Source organism: Anoplopoma fimbria, chromosome 11 (assembly GCF_027596085.1).
Source record: "Anoplopoma fimbria isolate UVic2021 breed Golden Eagle Sablefish chromosome 11, Afim_UVic_2022, whole genome shotgun sequence".
In the NCBI taxonomy this organism is placed as follows: Eukaryota; Metazoa; Chordata; class Actinopteri; order Perciformes; family Anoplopomatidae; genus Anoplopoma; species Anoplopoma fimbria.
In genome coordinates this window covers 10,347,732-10,370,407 of record NC_072459.1, presented here as the reverse complement: position 1 = coordinate 10,370,407, position 22,676 = coordinate 10,347,732, and the positions used below count along the sequence as shown (strand labels likewise).

General features: G+C 42.9%; 2 protein-coding genes across 2 annotated transcripts; one reads left to right on the top strand and one right to left on the bottom strand.

Moving 5' to 3' along the window:
• The first annotated feature begins 787 nt into the window (after window positions 1–787).
• On the top strand, window positions 788–12,756 carry iqck (IQ motif containing K). The gene is given in 11 exon segments (XM_054608296.1): window positions 788–839; window positions 1,002–1,007; window positions 1,010–1,128; window positions 1,220–1,370; window positions 1,461–1,558; window positions 2,153–2,205; window positions 2,393–2,470; window positions 2,735–2,819; window positions 9,305–9,416; window positions 12,572–12,651; window positions 12,653–12,756. Coding segments are annotated over 11 exon segments (873 nt in total). The 3' UTR covers window positions 12,692–12,756.
• A 5,824-nt stretch (window positions 12,757–18,580) lies between these two features.
• On the bottom strand, window positions 18,581–21,639 carry gprc5ba (G protein-coupled receptor, class C, group 5, member Ba). The gene is made up of 3 exons (XM_054608189.1): window positions 20,610–21,639; window positions 20,241–20,362; window positions 18,581–18,625 (listed from the first exon to the last, which is right to left on the bottom strand). Exons 1-3 carry the CDS (start codon window positions 21,637–21,639, stop codon window positions 18,581–18,583), a joined length of 1,197 nt encoding a protein of 398 aa, XP_054464164.1.
• Window positions 21,640–22,676: the final 1,037 nt, after the last annotated feature.

The following is a 22,676-nucleotide window of genomic DNA, read 5'->3' as shown; positions in this document are numbered from 1 at the left end:
TATCATAGAGAAAATGCTTATTACTATGCAACAATATTTTTAATCAATATTTCGATTTTGGTTAATCCTTCATTTAGAGCCAAGAACAATAGATCGGACATCATGTAGGACAGAAACCTTTCCTCAATATAAAAACATCTTAACCAAAAAAAAAATACAAGATGACCAGCGGAATGATACAAAAAAAAAATTCTTTAAATAACATGAATTCATTGTTATTCTGAAAACACACAAAACACCATTTTGGTGCAATAATACACAGATACCCCGTCTATTATTTAGAAAAGGTAAGAGCAAAATAAGTACATGACATCTTAGTCGGTATTTCAAATGAATGTGTAAACTATCTATACATGGTGTTATTAAGGTATATAGGGGCTCCTGCATGCAGGATATACAATACAATAGGATTCATTTATACAGTTTACTGAAATATTTACAGCAGTCTTAAAATTACCTTTCAGAATAAACCAAATAGAAACAATGACATTCCATGATTAATGGTAAAGGTTACTGCATCCCCCCAAAAAATATTGAATGTTTTTCCAATAGTTTATAGTGATGCAAATGCTTTGTGCAAATCACATTATGGATCCTCGGTCATGAAGGCTTTTGTTAGTCCATTTTAAGTCATCTGCTCCCATCTAGCGGAGAACCCCAGAACAGCCTCTGCTCCCATAGTCCTAACACGTGTTTCACACCGGAAGTCAAACGCAGGGACTACTTCCTTGGCAACCCAGCGAGTCCCTAGCAACCACTGGAGCAACAGACAAATAACAAACAAATAATGTTGAAGACAATCGGTGCAAAAAAATCACTTTGGCAACAAGTGTGTGAAGGTAGGATGATACTAATACATTTGCTTATGTGATTATTTGCTTTTTAATATTTTTTATTTTTTGAAAATGTGTAAACTAATAGCATTGCTTTTTTTTTTATTATTATTGAAAATGTGAAAACTAATATCATTATTTTGTATAATGTGTGTGTTTTTTTTGGAGAGTATGAAGAGAGCAGCCCAGTCCTCCCAGTGCTGTGTGGACAGATAGCAGCTCAATGAGCACCCAGTTCTCCCAGTACAGCGCCAGTACACACTCCCCTGTGTTCTATGGACTCACCACAGCCAAGGTGAGCTCATCAAACAGCTCATTCATCCCTGTGTCTGCTGAGTTTCCTGTCACTCCGGCCTGTCCTGATATGATCAATATTGGTCCATTAGGTGTTCGTGGATGATGATCCTCTGAGAGACTTTGACCCTCTCCTTTGCCACCCTGCCCTCGCTGGCTACGCTGTGTTGGAAAGACCTCCTTCTTCAAGCCAGAAGCGCCCGTCAACTGCAGAAACTCCATCACCTCCACAACTACATGAACGTGAGATGATTGGACTTTGCCCTGCAGGGTGCAACTGCCATCCTAGGGCATACATATTGTGTTAATTATTTGGTTTTGTGTTTGTATCAGGTCCTGTCGCACATTTTTTGGAGAGGAGAGTGTTTCCAGTGTTGTTGCCTGGACTTGAGGCTTTGCTGAAAGAAGCCCGGAAACATGGCTGTTTTGAGGTCTGAATTTCTTCTGATAATCTAACAAATAAAGTTAAAGGTGTCACATGTTGTTTAAATGACCTCACCTGAAATCAAAGCAATTTAGTGTTTGGCTGAACTGTCCGTTAGGATAAATATAGTCAAATTTTCATCATTAACTCAAGTGCTGTGATTCAGTTTTTAGGTACTTGTACTTTACTCCTAGTATTTCCATTTTCTACTTCTTCATAACTTAAAATCAGTTTGCAAAATTGCAATTTTTGCTAATTAAAAATGTACATACAAATAATATAATATGTGATACATTGATATACATTAAATTAGAAGTACATGAAGTTATTTAAATTCACTTCACGTTGACCGAGTTTGGCAGTAATATACTTACACATTACTGCATCATTAATAATAATCCATTGACATACTATAACATTGACAGGGGCCAAAATTGGTACACTTTACTACATTTTGCTCACAACACTTCTGTGCTTTTACTCAAGAGAGATTTTGAATGCAGGTCTAAAGGTTGTAAAGGACAATATCTATGTGTAGAAGTAATGCTGAATATTACTTCTGCGTGATGCATGGCATTGATTACTTTCTTTTGGGTTGCAGAGGGTTAAAACAGCCTTTAACCCATGCGACTTCCTGACTGAGTGGCTCTACAAGTAAGAGACCCCCCACACACACACACACACACACACACACACACACACACACACACACACACACACACACACTAACACACACAGCTCTCTCTATCTCTTCACTGTATAATGTTCACCTCACCCCATTTATTCCCTAAAATCTTACATTTTGAAAGCTGTGTTTCTCTCCCACTTCCCTTTTCCTCAGCCACAACCACCGCAGGCAAGAACAGGTGCCAGTGAACTTCCATGACATCCCTTTTGTCAAAGACTTTCTCAACATGCAGTGAGTGTCTCCCCAACCTGTCAGGACCAGCAAATTCAATGTTTGTCAACAAATGACACAAATTTAGCCATTTGGAGGTCCATTATCACCAGGTTCTGTGTCTGAAGTATAAAAACAAACAAACATTAATTTAATGGGAAAAAAATAGGTTCAAGTTATGGCAACACACAAACATGCTCATTCACAGATACGTTCTGCATTTGGTTTATGCAGATGAGGTGATACACTTTGTCTCTCTTTCTCTCTCTCTCTCTCTGTCTTCAGCCCCAGGCCTCCCGTCCCTCTGTATCTACTGCTGAGTGAGGATCAGGCTGCTCTGCTCATCCAGGCTTTCTGGAGGGGATACAAGGTACACTGGATATAGTTAGAAGCAAAACGTTCTTGGCCTCTTTCTGTCCGAACATATTTTAAAGTAATGGGATGAGGAATGCAGACAGACGGAGGTGAAAGAAAACTAGTTAGGTTGGCCCAACACAGGTCTTAATGCCTTGAAAAATATGGAAAATAAACACAAGCTAAGAATATCAGGGACATTTCAACTTCAGTTAAAAGCCTGGGAGAAAACCCTTTCGCTTGACAGATTTACACATAACTTTGTTCATGCCTGGCTGGGCTTGTCAGGCTGACCAGCTCTTAATTACCACCTCCTAGAACTTTCCAGATTGATTTAAGAAGTAAGAGTGGAAAAAAGAAAGCTTGAAGGAACCCTGCAATTACCCCACACACCACAGTGAGTCCGCCTGACTGTGTGTGTGTGTTAGGGGGGCCTGTTCTCCTAACAAACAATGGCCGCCCTCATGCATGCGCATTGGCCCACAGTGCATTATTGTTGTATAATCCCATCTCGCTGAAAAGCTCCTCTTCCACTGGGACTGCAATTTCATTCAGCAGCTTTATTATGTCATCAATGATGCTGGGGTTTAAGTCCTTCCTGTGTGGGCGTTGTGGTCTGAAGTACTCTGTGCTGTGATATAAATAGACATAAACAGACACTACCAGAGGCAAAGAGCAGCATTTTCTCCACACAAATAAACCATCATGCTGTAGGGATGTAAGCAGGGGTTTTGTTTTTCTCAACGGAATTGTTCTTTTTTTTTTTTTTTTAAATTAGGATTCGTGCTTTATGGGAGGATTTAGCTTCAGTGTCGCTGCACAAACCATTGAGAGGAAAAGATGCCAGCTGTGCTGTCATGTGCAATTACATTCTGTTTGAACAATCTGAACATGCAGCTGAATTTTTTGGTGTGTGCATGAAAAGATGTATTGTGCATGTGCATGTGTGCGTGGGTGATGTATGTGTGTATCCCGCCACTTGGACTACTTGTACACCAGCAGGGGGCAACACCTCCTCTTTCCTATTTCTGTAACAATAAGAAAACCTACCAGTCTCTGCTCACATAAGGCGGCAGCAGTGAGCGGGCTGCCTGTCACTCTTTACTTTGTTTACCCTGAACTAAGAGAGGTTCAGTGAGGCCGCTGATGAGCACTGCAGCCCAACACCCCAAGGGATTTAGAGGAGGAGAAACAAGGGAGAAAGGGACAGTAGTGAGGCAATGGTATATATATATATATTGATATATCTGGAAGATTGAAACTCAGGCTATGTTTGGAATATTTTTCAGATAGACGGATGGATGGATGATAACCGGGAGGAGAGAGGCAAGATGATGTTGCAGAGGGGCTTGTATTAGGAATGGGGCATGGTGGAGGCAGGAAGTGGAGCTTTGGCAACATCTGTAGCAGCTAGGAATAAGGAGAGAGATGAAACCTCTGAGAAGCACATGGGAGCCTGCAGACGCAGCACAATCAGGGTCTGAAGTTGAGGGTTTGCATCTCAAGATCATGACTTATTCAAGGTACACAGGGTGGAGATATTTTGGGAAGGCACTGAGGCAAAGTACTGACAGGCGTTGTAGTTTGTCCCGGCTGCTGTTACCTTGTATCGAGAAGAGCAGCCGTTAACAGCTCAGTGGGCAGCAGAGCAGAGATGAGGAGTCATCTGTGAAGCACTGATGCACTGTAAAACTCAATTAGTTTCTCTGTGTGTGACATCATTTGTTTGTGCTTGTCTTTTGGCGTGAGAATGTATACTGTATGTTTTTGTTTTTTTAAATAACATGTTATCATTCAATATTATTACGTGCATACATACATACATACATGCATACAATATAAAAACTATATTTCACCAAAATCTGTCCTAATATTTAAATTCTTGAGAATAGTTTTGAGGGGTTTATAATAAGAGTATAATAGGATTATGGGATTTGGCTTTAGAAAAACACCAGAAATGTGTGGTTTTTAAATACTTAGGTATCCAATTATATGATATTAGCAACTTTATCCAAGTTACACACTTCTACTTTCATCAATATACTCTGTGCTCATCACCCCCTTTTCACAGACCCTCTCTTTCCCCCTCACACTCTGCTGTTATATAACCTGCCTGACGCAGCGATGACTGCAGAGGGTGCGTGTGTGTGTGTGTGTGTGTGTGTAATCGTGTGAGTGTGAGTGTGTGTTTGTAAGAAAGACAGACAGACTGGGGGCCAGGGAGAGAGGGTATTTTTGTAGCTTGGAATTGTATCCCTGCATTATTAATATCTTTCATCAAAACGTATTGAGGGGTGAAGAAGAGCAGTGGTAGAGAGACACACACTAATTCACATTTATTACCCAGACAATGTGATTGTCTCTTGTTTCTCTCATGTACATCTATGAAAAGCTGCTGGGTCTAAACACATTACATAATCTTCTTTATACTGTGCCCACACTAATCCATTCATCCATGCTTGCTACTGTAATGCACACATATGTACATGCACACACACACACACTGTGCACACACTGATCCCTAAGACTTTGCAGGCTCTCGCAGGACTGCTCAGTTGAGTTGGACTCACTTGAAGTGAGGCTTCTGTGTAATAAATAGGCATTTATTCTGTCCATATAAAGGGGTTTGTGGTCAGGTAGAGAAGCAGGCTTTTATCATAATGATAATTTCCATTGATCTATTAAGCATGCACATACTGTGGTTGGCCTTTTCTGGCCACAGCAATGTCTTGTGCAGCTTAGCCTAATTCAGGTCAGACAAGGTGTTTGTGATTGGTTTCCTTGTTTCAGTCCACGATCCGTTGTCAGATTTGATTCTATGGTTTTATTGTTTAGAAAACTTAAAGGATTAGTGCAACATTTTGAGAAATACGATTATTCACCTTCTGACAGAGAGTTAGATGAGAAAATCAATAACACAATTTTTGTCCAGTAAATTCAAAGCTACAAATAACAGTCGGTTTTCTTGACTTGTAAAGACAGAGGGAAACAGCTGGTCAGGTTCTGCACAAAAACAAAAGTGTAAGAATGACAATTTGCTTAACCGTTCAGACATAAAGAGTGGTATCAATCTTCTCATCTAACTCTCAACAGAAAAATGAATAAGCCTATTTCCCAAAATGTTAGACACCCTGATGTTGTTTATCTGACCTGAAGCGGAAGCTTTGTTTCTGAAAGTAACAATGCACACAAAATAATTAGTAATTAGTCTTAGTTTTGTTTTCTATTATTACTTGGTAAGTCACTAATAATTTAATTCATTTTTTTACAGTCCTTACATGTCTAAGGAAAGTCTTGTTGGGCTGCTAGCAAGCCCATTTATAGTCTAAAAGTAGGACACTGTGAGTACCGATTGTATTCCACATGACATAAACCAATAGAGCTGTTTGAAAGACTCTCACACACTCACACACACCCAGCGAGCTGTAGAGTCAACAGCAGAACTAGGTCTGCGATTCCAGATGAATGCTCCGAGGGCAGTGATAGATGAATGCTTTGAATTGAACTCCAGTATTAAGTCAGTGACGGGCCACGTGCAGTGACACTCATGCAGAAAATATGTCACAGGCACTCAGGACGTCCAGTCGCTGGTGGCTCTGCTTTGTCCTAACTATCCCCTTCCTGCAGAATCGCTGTAGGGGCACGCTGTGCCAGAGTGAGAAGGCCTACTCAGGTAGTCTTGTAATATCCACTATCATATATAATATAGAGAGTATTTTATGTCCCAAGTGTCCTCACGAAGGAAGTGGGGTCACAGTGCAACCAATTTCTGGGCCTCAGCCTACTAAGACATGAATTAAATCACAGGTTGCTCAGCTGGTTAAACCTTGATGGATGCATCTGCCAACAAAAACATGATGGATCGGTGGGTGGATGGGGTTTGAGGAATAGATGTAGCTGTGGTGGCTGTGTCTTTATGCAGCCTGTCAGTGCGGCTGACGATGTGACTGCAGCCCGTTCCGAAAAACAGAAGCCATTGTGCTGCTGCAGAGTGTGAGACTGCGAGAGGAGCTCGATCTCACAGGCAGCTTTGCACATAAAGGGAAGGCAGCTTAAAAGGCTGTGCAGCGAGATTGAAGTGTGTGTGAGAAAGAGGGGATGGTGAGCACAGTTTGTGTCACTGTGTTTTGTGGGTTCATTGTGAGCGTGGGGGGTTCTGCTAGTGCTGCTGCCTTTGGGAGACGGAAGTCCCTCTTTTATTTGTTTTTTGTGCACTTGGGTTATTTTAAATATGTGTGTTTTATTGTAGTTGTGTTTTTTTCATGTCTCATAATGCGGGTGATGCCATGAAGCCTTGCAATGTTTTACATAATGTTTTTTCTTATAACTCTAATACAAACTTTTGTGCATACACGCAGCATGAGACACATGTTGTGACATGGATGATCATAGCAACAGGATACTATATTATCATTAACGATTCAAAACAGGAGGAATAGATTTTTGAAAAGAGATTTATGTGTTGTAAATCATATGTATATACACGCACATCAAATATAGAGATACACACACACACACACACACACATACACATACACAGAGTCAGACTTGATGCACACAGTCAAAACAATACCTCACCCCTGCTAATCAGCTGTACTGATGCACACAGACAGGCTTCAAAACGCTCACCCACTCAACTCAGCTCTTTGTCTCCTGCTATCACACACAAACTGGCAGTCGCAAGTAGAAAGCATGTATATTCAAAAAGTCAGCTCTCCAAGAACTGAGACTTTGATTTTGTCTTTGTGTGGCACATTGTAAAGCTTTGTCTCAGGGGTCCCCCGGCCGAGAGATATTTCCATTGTTTAGCAGCACAGAAGAAGAACTGGAGTTATAACGTTTCTTCAGGACACCAATGGAAAGTGACAGAGTAGAAATGGCCACACAGACACAAACAAACACACATAAGCGATGGTGAGCAGACTCGACAGACTCCAACCCCCCATCCCTCCTGACCCTCACCCCTCATTTCCATTTCTATGGTTTGCTCCCATCAGCAGAGAGGCTGCTGCAGAACTGTGACACCCGGTGAATTAACTATTGGAGCCAGCTAGTCCTACCCATTCTTCAAACCATCGGCAGGCTTATATAACAGACCCACTTTCATAACCACTGCTAATAGCAACACTATTGTCGCCTTTCAAGCAGTCGAACAGAGAGGGAGGAGTAAGAGGGAAACAGGATTGTAGATGTGGGAGAGAAGACAGAGGAGAGAGGAGAGAGATGAAACATTGCTGTGCTGTAGAATGAGGGCAGAATGAGGTGTTTGTATGAGAGATATTTTCTGGAGTCGAGTGATAAGAGGGAGAGGCACACCTTGGTACTGAAGGAGAAGAGAGGGAAGACAAGGAGGAGGAAAAGGAAGGATTAGGAGGCAGTGGAAGAGTAGTAGTAGGAGGAAGAGGAGGAGGCAATAATAAAGGAGAGTGAGCTCTTCAGGGACATTTTCTATTCATCTAAAACAGCAATTAATCTCTGGAAAGCAAGCAGCACACACAAAACAACTACAGGGGTTTCCTCCAGGAACGAAAGCATAACTCACGCCAACTACAGACTGGCTAGAGAGAAGAATCAGAGACAGCTTATTGACGTAAATCTGCAGCACAGTTTGACCCATTTACCCACCAACGTGGACACAGATGCAGAAACACACTCAGCTATACATCTTAACACACAGTAGCTTTTTCTCTGCAGGGACCTTTCAGTAATTGTTCCCATAATACAGCTTAATGCTGTAGAGTGCCGTATCATTAATTTAATCTTTTACATAACACATACCAGGACACAGACACATGTTTTAATATATGTTCTCAACTATGTTGTTTAAGGGTGTAGCATCAAAATTAAAGCTGCGATTCACAACTTACCACATGTTAAATTATAGAAAATAATCATAATAATAAAACCTATTTAAACACATAGAGCACCTTATGTTACATGGCAAAATCCAGATTAAAACATTTCAGCGCTACAGTTTGAATAAAATCAAGGAAATTAAAGTATAGCGAATAAAATAGACTAAATATAATAGAATAAAAATAAGTAAAAAATATAAATAAAGATGTTACTGGTTCTTTAAGCCTCAGATATACAATATGGCAGAGCATAACCATTGTCAGTGGGACAGATGTAATCTGACAATAGCAGACTATGACGTATGGAGGTTGTGGCTTCTTCAAACACAGTAAATGAGCCACTTCAAGTTAACCCGCCATACAAGTAAAGAGAATGATATATGAACTAAGAAACATATTGGACACTCTAAATGGGCATCACTGGCAGTTTACTAGCACGGATTTGCTTTGAACTTAATTATACTATTGATGATGTTTGCTTATGATCATTTATGCATGTGCTGTGTGTGTGTGTGTGTGTGTGTGTGTGTGTGTGTGTGTGTGTGTGTGTGTGTGTGTGTGTGTGTGTGTGTGTGTGTGTGTGTTTGTGTGTGTGTGTGTGTGTGTGTGTGTGTGTGTGTGTGTGTGTGTGTTGTGCATGTTATAGATCAGGGCACGACCAGATGTGCAGGAGCTGCGCCAGTGGCAGAAAGAACTGAGAGAGAACAGCGACATTAGCAAAACTGTTGAGCAGTTCTGGGCCCAACAAGAGAGCCGAGGTGAGAGCAAACACACACACACACACACACACACACACACATGCCCACACTCCAATCAGTGAAGCCAGACACAATACTATTGATCTTGAATTTTCTCATGTGGTCGACAACAGCAGCTGATAGGCAGGCAGGATGCAAACACACGTTAGCATTCACACAAACAGGCTACAGTGCATTAATATTAACCCAAACGGCACTATACACACCAATATACACATATATCAGCTGGTGCACAGTACAGTTTCACGCACACACACATAAACTGCAGAGATACAGTATTCATCCCAACAAGTCTTTGAAGTTAAAGCAGGGAGATGAGTGGAGCGGTGACACAGAAAGAGAATGAGGCCAGAGACAGAGACGGAGACGGAGATGGAGATAGAGAAAGCGGCGGAGAAAGAGAGCGAAGATTGAAAGTGAAGGAGATAAAGAAAGTGTCCGCAGGGCTCAGGATGTGTTTGAGTGACAGAGAGAGAGGATGGAGACTGGGGATACATGTGAAGAAAGAGACGAGATACAGAGCAAAGAGGGAGGGACATGATGACAGAGAGACGTATAAAGTGTTAAATGTGTGTCTATGCCTGAATGTGTACTGTGTGCACACATGAAGGAGAGAGCAGAGCAGCTGAGAATGCAGGCCCATGAGCGGTGTGACTGGATGACATAAGAGCTCAATGAGTGACAAAAGTATGACCTTGAACACACACACAATCAGTGGTACACTGTAAAAGTGATTCCTGACCAGCGAGTATTATTCTATGGGTAACCAAAGAGCACATGGAAAGAGTTAAAAAGAAAAGATTAGCTCCAAGGATGGCAATGTCGGTTTGCCAGCCCACCAATTTGGTCCAGATGAAATATCTCAACAACTAATGGATGGATTGTGATGAAATGTTTTTCTTCTGGCTGCACCATCAGGTTTGATTTATGGCAAAATACCTGCAAGACAGCCATTCCCATCCACTTCAGCTGTATTTCATCCTAAGTAGATAATGTAAGTAAAATGATTAACATGGTCACCATTAAACATGAGCCTATTTGCATCTTCATTGTGATCATGCTAGCATGCAAGCCCCAGCATTGTGCACAAAGTACTGCCTAGTGCTTAAAAACTAGATAGGAAGTGGACTGCTCTTGTCGAGAACTACACTATGAGAGCGGTGAGAGAGAACCGAAACAGCAAAGTTGTGGCCCAGAAAACAAAAACAGCTGAAATACTCTGAGAGAAACAGCAGAGTCGGTTAAGGACTCCAAGTATATTGAATATAGCTGCTTTAATTCAATGTGCATAGAGTTGATGACCAACACACACACACACACACACACACACACACACACACACACACACACTCCAACTTGCACACTAAAGCTGGGCGTCGTAGCATCTCTGTTTTTGTCGGCCACTAACAATGACTGCACCATAAACACAGGTTTCTTTCACACCGACACATTCCACACAACAAAGGCGCTCACTGCAGCTGCGGCGGGTCGACTAACATTCTTAGTCGGGGTGCCACAGCCCGGCTGTTATGCTGCTGCTAACTGCTGCCATGCTGCTGACCTGACATTTAAGCAGGGGGCCTGGGGATGGGTGTGTGTGTGTGTGTGTGTGTGTGTGTGTGTGTGTGTGTGTGTGTGTGTGTGTGTGTGTGTGTGTGTGTGTGTGTGTGTGTGTGTGTGTGTGTGTGTGTGTGTGTGTTGTGTTTGTGTGTTTGTGGGTCTGCCCAGACTGTCCTGAATGGAAGCCATTTTCTGACCTCTTCTACAGAACCTGAAATGGTTGAGACAGAGATACGACCAGAAGTGTGTGAGATAGAGGCAGGCAGGGAGGAAGAGATTGGTGCTGGAGTTGCAGTTTGTTTGCTTGTTGTTGTTTTGGATGCAATGAAGCAAGCACTGCCACCCCATAGCACTGACAGATAAATGGCCCATGTTTGGAATGGAGGCTGTGGTAGAGAGAGGATGAGTGACGGAGCGAAATTATTTCAGGAAGCCCCCTCCCCGCTGTGTACCGTTCAGGTCGATCCAGCAACAGCTGCACTCGTCTCATTTGACCCAAGGAGACCAGAATGCGATACCTCTTCTGCCATTTCACGTTTCACAGCCTGGAATCAGAATTAGTCGGGAACGGAGAGGAAAACAAAAGGGGAAAGAGCAAAGTAACCCAGAGAGCAGACACACGATGAAACTTGAAGGTCAAGAGGTCACGGTTCATTGGGCAGGTGCAGCTCACCACAGCTCATGAATCACCACGTCCGTCCTTGACCGTAGCCTGACTTGTGTAACATCGTCCATGCGTTGTTAAAACAGCGTAGTTATCTAACCGGGGTAACCACAGTTTATCCTGATGGTGATAATAGTAACTATTTAAAATGGCAATTCATGTTGTTGTGAATAGTTTGGCATGAAATCAAACAGTTGTATAAATGTTTCAATTGCATTTCATTCTACCCAAGTCTGGCACAAATTACATTCTGCATTTCTATTGCCTTCCCCATTTGTTAAGAAGACCTTCAAACACTAATGTTTATAATTTCCACAATAATAAAAGTATGATTCATGGTATCTGAAAAAGAGAATTTATCTTTAGATGATAAAAAGAGTACAGTAAATAGCTGCATTGATGCAAGAGTTTTAAAAACCTAACTTAAAACCACAATTACAGCCATTACCTTGTAAATAAAGCAAAACAACTTTCAGTAGCGTCATTGACAATCTGTCTTTGGCTCTTGTTGTGATATAAATGGCCAAATATAGCAGTCTATTCATCATAGCTTCACATCCGTAGTGTCAAAGCCATTGCCTTTTACTGGCAGATAACAAAAATGTTTTAACAGTGAGAAATGATCAGTAACTTTACTGTTTCAGAAACTAATCCTTTAATGTCTTTTAACACCAATAAAAATGTACTTCCAAAAAACAGGAGGTTTAGTGTATAATTAGATAGGGCTATGTATTCTAGCTTTTTGATACATTCACAGTATTTATATAGAACCTAAACCTGCCTTGTAATAAATAGAACATGGAAATGTATCTTTCTACATTATGTGACCTTTAAGGATCTGTCTTACAAAAGTGCTGAACTTTCGTTATGGTCTGCTTGCAACAACAATGAACTTGTTCATATTAAGGATGCAGTTCTTGTTTGTTTACAGTGGGCTCTGCCATGACAGATCTTCCAGGAAGCCTCCAGTCTGGCGACTCAGATGTGTCCATCCAGGTGGTTTCACCAACCCCCCCAAGCACCCTGGTCCACACCCCAACCCCTCAGATGACCCCTGAGGGTGTCGAGTGGCTGACCCCCAGCCTCTGCAGCGTGGAGAAAATGGCCTCCACACCATCCCTGACTGGTTTCCTGGCTGTATCCGTGCATGGAGACAAATCCCTGACAGCATGACAGCAGCGTCTCCTTCTTTACGAGGAACTCAAAACCTGAGCTAGACTAGTAGTACTGTCAACTGAAATCATTACTGAACAAGTTTTTTTAATCTTTTTTAAAGGCTATTAAACTCTGTTAGGTTGATGTCAAACTGACCAAAATGATCAGTCAAACAAGGCATTAAATACGCCTGTAATCGGTTGGATATGGCCAGGCAGGGTTTTATGGTCTGAGATTCGTGTCTAATTAGTTGATTGCTTTCATTGCTTTTGTTGATGGATCACTTCCCTTCACGAGTCCCACCCGACAAATGAACACCATATAGTACGGTTCACATATTATTACTGTTGGGGTGAAGCCTCCCGTCACAGACTTAATATTTCCTCGCAGCACCTCTAGCTGATAGCTCACTGGAAGACAACGACATTTTTTCTTTCTCCTGAGCAATACGTATCACTCGACAAAAGAGGTTATAGCATTTCCATTCAAGCCAGGAATTGAGGCCAGAGTGAAATGTGAGTCAGCTTGCAGAGCAGCACTTTCTTTCCTGTTTTATCAGGAAACGAAATGATCTTGTCAGGGAAACGGGGAATAAAAAAAGAGTCTTTAAAAACATCACTGAGATCACTGGTGGTGATTGACAGCTACCTGACAGAGCAGCAAGCAGTAATATCCTACATTCTCCTTAGATCTGTTTTACAAGAGATAATAACCCCGTAGTACTCATTGAACACATGACATTAAATACCAACATCATAATGAACTATCATACAAATTAGACACCGTATGATGGTGTCCGTCGGTCTGTCTGTTTATTTGTATATTTTGTAGATGCTGTATTTTATTCAGAGTTGAAATATTTGTATTTTTCTTTTTGGTCTTTTTCAAGATGTAACTGAAGGTTACACATTTTGCATTTTGCCCCCAATGACTCCATCCGCTTCAGCTTCTTTTTCTTTTTTTAGTTCCCGGCAGTGTTCAAACATCATCTTAAATGTCACCAAGCAGACATGGAAAGTTCATCAAATTTGATAAGCAAAAATATTCAGGATACAAAGACTGCATGCTGCTCAACTACAGTTATTTACTCTCCTTCATGCCAACTCAAAAGACTGTGCCGGTTATGATGTCTTCTTCTGACTGTGTGTCAATTAAACTGAGTGAATAGAGTGCACTCCTGGCCTATTTCCATCACGTACCTGAGAGGATACTTCTGGTTTCCCCTCCAGTGTCTCTGCAGAACGGCGAGGCGGCGGTCTTGTGATGGACGGCTTTCCTGACTATGCCTGTCACCGATGCAAACCGCCTCAGTGAGGCATGAGGAGGGTCATGTATCTCTCTTTTTACAGGTATGTGGATGTCTGGCAGACAGCTGCCACTGGATGAGGTGATAAAACAGCCCATTTCATTCTGGGGACATCTGATATTGCAGCCAGCTCCACGGAGTCTGGCAGCACTGGGCCCGACTGAAACCAAATCACACAGCAGCAGAAGGGAGTGGGCACCGGGCCGTCAGACCAGAGCCAGTAAACAACTGGTGCTGGGCTGCGATGGAAGTGTAGAAACGACTGTGTTTACACAAAGAATGGAATCCTGTGTGGGCTAGGAATAATCTAAATATAAGTTACATTAACATCATGTTCTTTATTTTAAACAGTATGCCACGAAACATTGTTCAAACCCCTAAAACATGAAAAAAGTTATAGGCCTAAATAAATGGCAGTGTACTATCTTTTTAGGGTTCAAAACATACTGTACATTGTTTACAGCAGCTCTGGGAGACGTACTCCCAGATAACGATTAACACTTTGCATTTAATTCATTAAGTCTTGTAGGTGGGTCTAAGTCAAAATCAGGAAGTATTTCAGGAAATCTAAACAAAAACCCTTTAAATATTCAAACATATTTACTTTTTGAATCTTTAAAGAATAAGTTGACAATTCGGGAAACGCACTTCTTGTTTAATTAAATGTATTTAACAAACAGAAGAGAAGATTGATACCACAAGCAGTCACAGTTATTTTCTGTCTTTGAGCTAAGCTAAGCTTACCAGCTGTTCATTGCAATCGGACTAGAAAGTGATATCAATCTTCTCATCTAACTCTTGGTAAAAAAAAAGATGGAAGTGTATTTCCCAAAAATGTGTTAACAATGAAGATGGTTTCTAAATATTAAAAGGGATTTTGTTTAGATTTCTTGAAATTCATGGAGATTTTGTCACAAACCCAACCCCAATACACAATTTGTCCATAGTTTATCCAACAAAGAGCACTGACAAGTTTATTGTTCAAAACAAATATGGGACGATATGTCATATCTCGAATTTTGGGCTCAACAACTAATGGACACAGGTAATCATGTATGTCATTGCATTACTACCTCGGAAAAAACACCACACCCAATAAGGAGTTAACTACAAACATGACACTTTATTGTACTTATTTTTCCTGATTCAGTTACAGAAACATGAGTTTATTGTTTTTTTTATTATTGTATTTTTCTAATCAGGGGAATCAAGTTCTATACATAGGCATGCTGCGTCACTGCACAGTCACAGCTGTGAAAACCAATATCACCCCTGTCAGCTGCCCCGCTGGAACAGTCTGAAGGCAAGACAAATCAGGAGAGGACAGGCAAGGACATGTCAAAGCCAGGGAGGAACGGTGTTCAGTGGGCTGCCCAGGGATGACAAACTTAACATAGAGAAGTTTTTGTGCAAATTTCACCACAGTCTATTTGATATTAAACACAGACAATATCAGTAAGAAGATTCTCTTTTTTGTTTCCCCTCGAGTCTTCAAACTAACAGAGGAGGTTATTAATAGGTCCAGTGATGATGGCATTTTGTTCCTTTTTGGGGAATCATACTATTTTGGACCACTTCCCCCTGATATTTAATCTCTTTGCTTCTCAAGAGCCAGCTCTCTTTTTGTGTTTAAGAAAGCACAGACATTAAGTGTGTCATCTGATATACACTGAAATTATGATTGCTGTCACACGACCTTTACATAAATAGTTAGTATTCAAAAGTACGTCTGAGAAAGGTCTTACATGTAGAAATGGTGATAAGCATGCACAGATAGGTAGTCGACAAGTGCAAAATCTACAAAGTCACATGTTATTGTTTTTTTTTGTACTCCACACTGAGTGAAAACATAGTAAGGACTGAAACCTCCCTCCTCCGCTCTGAGTGTTGGGAGTTTTGTCTCTTTACTGCTGACCATCCAAAACCCTGATGACCGTTCGTTCTGTGGTGCGTAACCTGTTTCTGACCAGGGTCGGCCCAAACAGAGCCTGACACTCTAGCAAGACACGCTCTCTTTGGGCATCCAGATGGCCTGCTGAAACCAGTCCTATTTTAGAATAGCCAGTGGGTTAGACATAAACGTACAGCAGCAGTCAAGGGTTGACCCTTTGGCTTTTCTTAGTTGAGTGCTGATGTAAGACCAGGGGTCATCAAAATGACTGTTGGTGGGTGCTTGATGTTTTTGTCAGCCCTCCCTGCTCTAATTTCTTTTAAAATAATTATCCCTTAAGTATCGAAGAGTAAGTCATTGTTTACTGCATGAAGTGCCAAAAATGATTCACAGCCAATATGAATTTTCAGAAAAAATAAAAAAATAAGTGGTTTGTTTCCCTGTAAATGTTACAGCAAAGAGAGAACCGGAGGTACAACCAGTAGATCCATATGAATGACAACTCATATCATTTCCTTGAACATTAATCAACAAAAAAAAAAGCAAATCTAGTGTTGGCAAAACATTTCCAAGAATGCAAGTTTGAAAATTAAAAGACACCAGCAAGAGAGAAATGAAAGCATTTTGTAACAATAAGCATATGTATGAACAACAAAGCAAACCAGTTAAAAAAAAAAAAAAAAAAAAAAAAAATCCCCAGATAAAAGCAGTTTGCAGTAGTCAGTTCTCCAGTACGTCATATGACACTGGTGTCTAAACTCAGGCTACAGTTAAATAAAAAAAAAAAGTAAACAAGCAAGCAAAGCTTTACAGCACTACTATGTACACAGCTTCTCGGGTGAATTGAGAGAGAGCTGGTGTCGTGATGAAGGAAAAGGAGCGTGAAACGGAGACTCCAGTGAAACAAGAGTCCTTCTTGGCACGGGGCTACACTCAAGCTATAGCCGACCACAGGGAGGAGGAGGGAGGGAGAGAGAGAATGAGAGAGAGAGAGAGAGAGAGACACGCTTCACCAGATAAAGAAGACAACCACATAGATCAGAGAGGCACGGCCGCCCGCACATCACGCACAAACGCACACAGACCAGGGAGCCATTTTCTCACACAGATCTCACACTGTCGGATCTCTCTCCTCCTCGCTCCCATCCCCTCCTCCCTCCTCTAACATTTGATCTCCCTCTTTTTCTACCTTGCAGTGTAAAATCTTATCTTTCTAAGGCTCTGGGATATCTCCACACACCAGCCATAGCTCTATATCTACAGCCTGTCACTCACAGCTTTGACTGCCATTTCTGCATCAGCTTTGTGTGTGTGTGTAGTTTGGGAAGTTGTGTGTGTTGGGGGGTGGGGGGATGTTTAGCACCAGAAAGCAACCTTGACTTTTGAATTTTTTTCCCCCCCGTCACTCATGAAATCACACAAACGCACACATAAAACACAGATACAGGAGAACGTTTCACTTCCTCGCTCCATTTCCTGCTGATATAAAGTGACAGTTTCTACCGCCTGGTTCCAAGCGCCCAGTGGCCGCCGGAGATGTGGGAGAGCAGCTGACCTAGATTCATGGAAGCGGTGCCTCCCCGGCTGATGACTGACGCCCTCCCCGTCCAATCAGAATCCACTCTGCCTCACCGTATATCTAACAGCAGTTCATTAGCAGCTTGCAGACCCTCTGTTCAGGTGCTTAGGGACGCCTTTACGGCCCGTGCGCGGTCAATGGGAACTTCTTTTTCCGACCCCTCAGTTCGGGATTCAGTCTGTTTCACATTTTGCAAAGTGTCCATGCAGGTGTGAGGATGGGACAGGGGTTATGTTTTATATTCACAGACGGTGCAGTGAAACCAGAAACAGAGATATGGGTGGGAGGGGTAACAGTCTGCAGGGGGGGAGGTTTATTGGAGCGGTGGAGATGAGATGTAGGAAATACACAAACTCCTTCTTCCCCCTCTCATATTATCTACATACACAACCACAGAGGCTTGATTATTTTTAAACGGGCGGTGCTCGAGCTGTACAGTTGCCCATGTGCTCTGTCTTCACCTACGCTGTGGATGGATGGAGGACAGAGCCAAATGTTTCCGCGTGAGAGTCAGCATTGTGATGAGCAGCAAAAAAGACATCCTGACTGACAGAAATAGATAGAGAGCAGGAAAAGGCGATAGATTTCACAGTTTTTCAAGGATGCTTACAGTGCTGTATAGTCTCAGGGGAGCAATTCAAACAAAATGAAAAAAGTATACTGCATGTTGATTTTTTTTAAGATCTGAGTCAGCATGTGTTTTGTTTTGCTACTTGCTGGTCACGTTTCGAGTTTTTGAACCCTTCTATAGAGATTTGTGTGCTAGAAGAGCTTCAGCTCTGTCCTCCATGCCCTACTCTCTCTCTCAGACTCACACACACTCATACAATAGTTGATTGGCACACAGTCAGTGTTTAAAGTCTGTACACAGAGTGAAAGGGCCCTGTTGTGATCCATGTTTCAAGTCCAATTCAACCAGACGGGCCCCCTTGTTCCGGACCCCTCCCTCCTCACCCTCTCCTTCCTCTTCTTCATTTTCTACCACACATCTTCTTTCCAATCCTCTCACTCACCACAGCTGCCTCCCTGTGTAGGTTGGAGGGGCAGAGGGCACCTGAAGGAGGAAAAATGAAGTTTTGTAAATGATTGAACAATTTGCATACCTTCAATACTCACACATGCATCTTCACACACATGCATTCAGTAGCTGCACATTTACCCATTTTACTCATGCTTGTCTACAAATCGCTCTGTGGTATAGGAAAAAAATAAGTCTCTGATTGTCTTCTATGTCAACATAAACAGTCTTTTGTTATCTGGTAGCTGTCTTACTGTACTATTTATAAAGGGAAACCACAGCGAGGCAGCATTTACTTATTGTACTCTGCAAAGCGGATACAAACCTCCTTAAGGTATTAGACATGTCTCAACTCTGACCTTCTTTAATAATCCTTTATGCTCTCCATTCCCTTTGAAGCATGTGTTTGATACTTAGGGAACTACGCTTCTTAGCTTTTTTGCTAAGAGTTAGATGAGAAGATTGATACCACTCTCAGACGCAGTAGCACAAAGACTGGAAACAAAGGGAAACAGCTCGCCTGGCTGTGTCAAAACCTACCTACCAGCGTCCTCTGAAGGTCACTGATTTGAACAGCTCACTTGTTTTATCCGCACAAAACCAAGGTGTGACATTGCGGATGATAGTTGTTTGTTGTTACTTTTGGACAGAGCATGGCTAGCTGTTTCCCCCTATTTCCAGTCTTTATGCTAAGCTAAACTAACTCCTGCTTAATATTTATTGCACAGACAAGACGGTGGTATCAATCTGCTCATTTAACAGATTGATACAGAGTGAATAAGGGTATGTTCCGAAATGTCAAACTATCCAGTTAACTTGATCGTACCAACATAGACCTTTATCTATCTTGCACTTGCATCTTCTATTTAAGTCTATGCTTTCATCTTTTAAATATATTATCCTCATAAATAGCTATGGTAAGATTAATTCCTCATTTAATTCATTTTATGCCTTATGCAAAGCACTTCCCTCTAAGTATGAAGCACGCTATATAAATAATCAGTATTTAAAATTAATGCACAAAAACACTGATTATACTTTATGTAGGGCAGTTAAGGAGCCTCTTTGTTCCCTTTGTCCGTTAAATCAGCACGCCTGCTATCTCTAGGAATAGTGACTGCAAATTATCTCCTACTCAGTAGAGAGTGTTGCTTCAGTGTTTTAGCCTCCAGTGGTGTGTTGGGCTCTTGTGCTAAATTCATAACGTAGGGGCTCAAAATAAGTACACCTGTGCCAGCACGAGAGCGCATTCATCCTGCATAACAAAGGGTGTGACAGGCCGGCAGACAGTCGCATCATTCAGTGAACAGGTAACATCTCGGCTTATTTACACACACAGGAGCACATGGAAGCTCTCTCACACTCAGCCATACACGAACTCAATGTCAGATGAGTGACCATTTGGGACAAAACCATCCATGCATGTGCCCACAAAATACGACACACACAGGCACATGACTATGCGTCCGGCAAACTGATAATGCGCACACACACACACACACACACACACACATACTCACACCTCTCCCTCATTCTTGTGCAATGACGTACGGTCTGGAACGCACAAATGTGCATGCAGTCTTGTCGGCGTGGTCGAATGAGAGAGCGGCGTGTAAGCGGCGTGTACCTGTGACTGGGAGGATGTACTCACCGCTCCCCCGTTCAGGATCATGGTCATCTCAGTGGGCTGGTAGACGTTGCTGCGGAAAGGAGCGCTGGGCCTGGGGCCGGTGTTGCTGTTATGTTGCCCGGCACCGGCAGCGCTCCTCAAGCCTTGCATGGAATACACAGAGAGGGGAACAGAGATTACTTACTGTGACTCACCACATCCCTGTCTCCCTTTAAGAGATACACACTTGCTGTGTAACCCTGCAACACAGACATTTCCTCCTGTACTTATTTCTACCCACGCATGCAAACATTTCCTGGCGGTCTATTACTCACTTTGTCCTACATTCCACCTGCAGCCTATCTGCACATATTTCACGTGTCAGCTCTAAAATATTGGATTGTACGGTACCTGCAGCGTTCTCGTCGCTGTATCCGTAGCCCTGGTTCTCCACGAACTGCCTGTGAGAGAGAGGGATGTCTTCGTCGAAGCTGGTCTCCCTCATCCGTGTCGAGTTCTGGGAGGTGTCAAAGTAATCTGGGGCAGTTGGCTGTGGCGGGGGTCTCAGGCAGATGTGGGATTCAGGAATGGCGTGGAAGATCAGCAGCAGCCAACCCTGAGCTACTAAAGCAATGGCCAGTGCCGGGTCATTCCATTCCGGGGACCTCCCCAGCCAGGCGTTGCCGTACAGATAGAAGCCCACCCAGGCCACCCACAGGAGCAGCGACAGCAGGCAGGTCACCAGCAGCCAGATGGCATTACAGCGCCACTGATGTGTCTTCCCACACAGGGCCAGGGAGGCGGCAGTCAGCGCGGCTAGTAGGAGGACTAGCACGTAACTGCAGGCTAGTGAGAAGTCCAGTGGCAGGTACTGACAGGCGGCTCGTCCCTCCCTCAGCACGGTGAGAAGCAGCCACTCGGCAGCGATGATACCCTGTACGGCGCTCAAACCCAGAGCGAGGCCTGTGAGGGCGCAGCCACCAGGGCTCCGGCGCTCACGGCCAATCCTTCTCAGGCGGACGCCCTGCACTAACAAGCAGGAGAAGCAGACAGCAAACAGGAGACCCCACAGGGCCCTGCGGAGCAAACATAAGGACTCATCCTGCTCGATCAGGTAAGCGAAGCTCAGGCCAAACAAGCCGAGGATGCCGAGGAGCAGCAAGAGGATGGGTCCCACGCCGCTGCGCTTCTCAGCCTCACTAATGTGGTGTAAGCGGCACAGCAGGATTAGGGCTAGCATGATGGCAGTCAGCATCCCGCCGGCGGCCACTGCCTCGACAGCCACACCCCATATGGAGTCCAGGTCACAGAGGAGCGTGTAGGGACGCACAAGGCCCCATCCGCAGCCTCGTGGGAGAGCCTCGGAGTTCTCAGAGTCTTGACCGGTGGCACGTTGAGCAACAGTCAGACACAGCAGGAGCAGGACCGGGAGGAACGCCATCTCTGAGAGATCAACAGACCAGAAGACAGAGATAGATGAAGAAGCAGAGACAGAGAATGGAGAAAGTCAAAGGAATGGAGAGAGAAAGAGAATGAGTCATTCTGGTCATAAATGCCGGGCAGTCAGTCGTTCCCACAGTAATCATCTGCCTGTGAGTGACAATACAGACAATCAGCCACTGCTGTGTTGTATAGAGGAAACAAAGAACTGTAGTTCATATAGGGTGAATGACTGAAGCCTTTCCAAACACACAAAACACACACATCCTGCATCACCAATTGTAGCCTATAGCCCTGCCCTCTGTTAAAGTATTTAAGGTATAATTTTTGTTTAAATAAACAAATTTATGGCAGCAAAATACCTAAAGAAACGCAAAAAAGTCCAGGTTAGCTGTCTTTAGTTCATTCACAGAGAGGTGAGGTCAGAGTCAGAGCACCTACAGTGGACTATTCTTGTCCAGTGAAACAGCTGTCGGGGCACTGACAGGAACAGGAAAGCTGCAGCATCATGCATATTTTTATTAAAAAAAAGATACTGAGAAGGAAAGCAATGCATACAAGCAAATCTCCTCACTGTCAGGCATCTAAGGGCATCTAGCAAGGCGTGAACAATGCATATTGCACTACACACAAATACACAGCGCCTCGAGCACAAGTACAAACACTCAAGTACTTTTGTGTCCCGGTGAAAAAAAACCAAAAAAGCACAGCAGCACTCGGTGAGTGAAAATCAATGCTGTCTCAGTCTACTTATTCCTTTATTCTGACGCAACTGTCAGACAGCCTCGCAGGCACATACACACAAATAAGCATTCTTCGGCTTCATTGAGGACTTTTCTGGGATGATCAGCACTGTCATTTCACCTGACAAGCTGTGTGTTTTCTGAGGGGTTGATCTGTATTTAAAGCCACCACGAAGCAGCACACACATACACGGACACACAAGACATCATTCTGCCAGGTTGCTGTCAACTGTGTCTCCACTTCATCGCTAAGCTTTCAGAAATTCTTTCCAAGCTGGCTCATACATTAGTGTGT

Coding starts and splice junctions, on each gene's coding strand:
- gprc5ba (XM_054608189.1), bottom strand. CDS start 21,639: ATGGCGTTCCTCCCGGTCCTGCTCCTGCTGTGTCTGACTGTTGCTCAA. Junction 20,363..20,609: donor CAGCGACGAGAACGCTGCAG/GTACCGTACAAT, acceptor ATTCCATGCAAG/GCTTGAGGAGCGCTGCCGGT. Junction 18,626..20,240: donor TGATCCTGAACGGGGGAGCG/GTGAGTACATCC, acceptor TTCCTCCTTCAG/GTGCCCTCTGCCCCTCCAAC.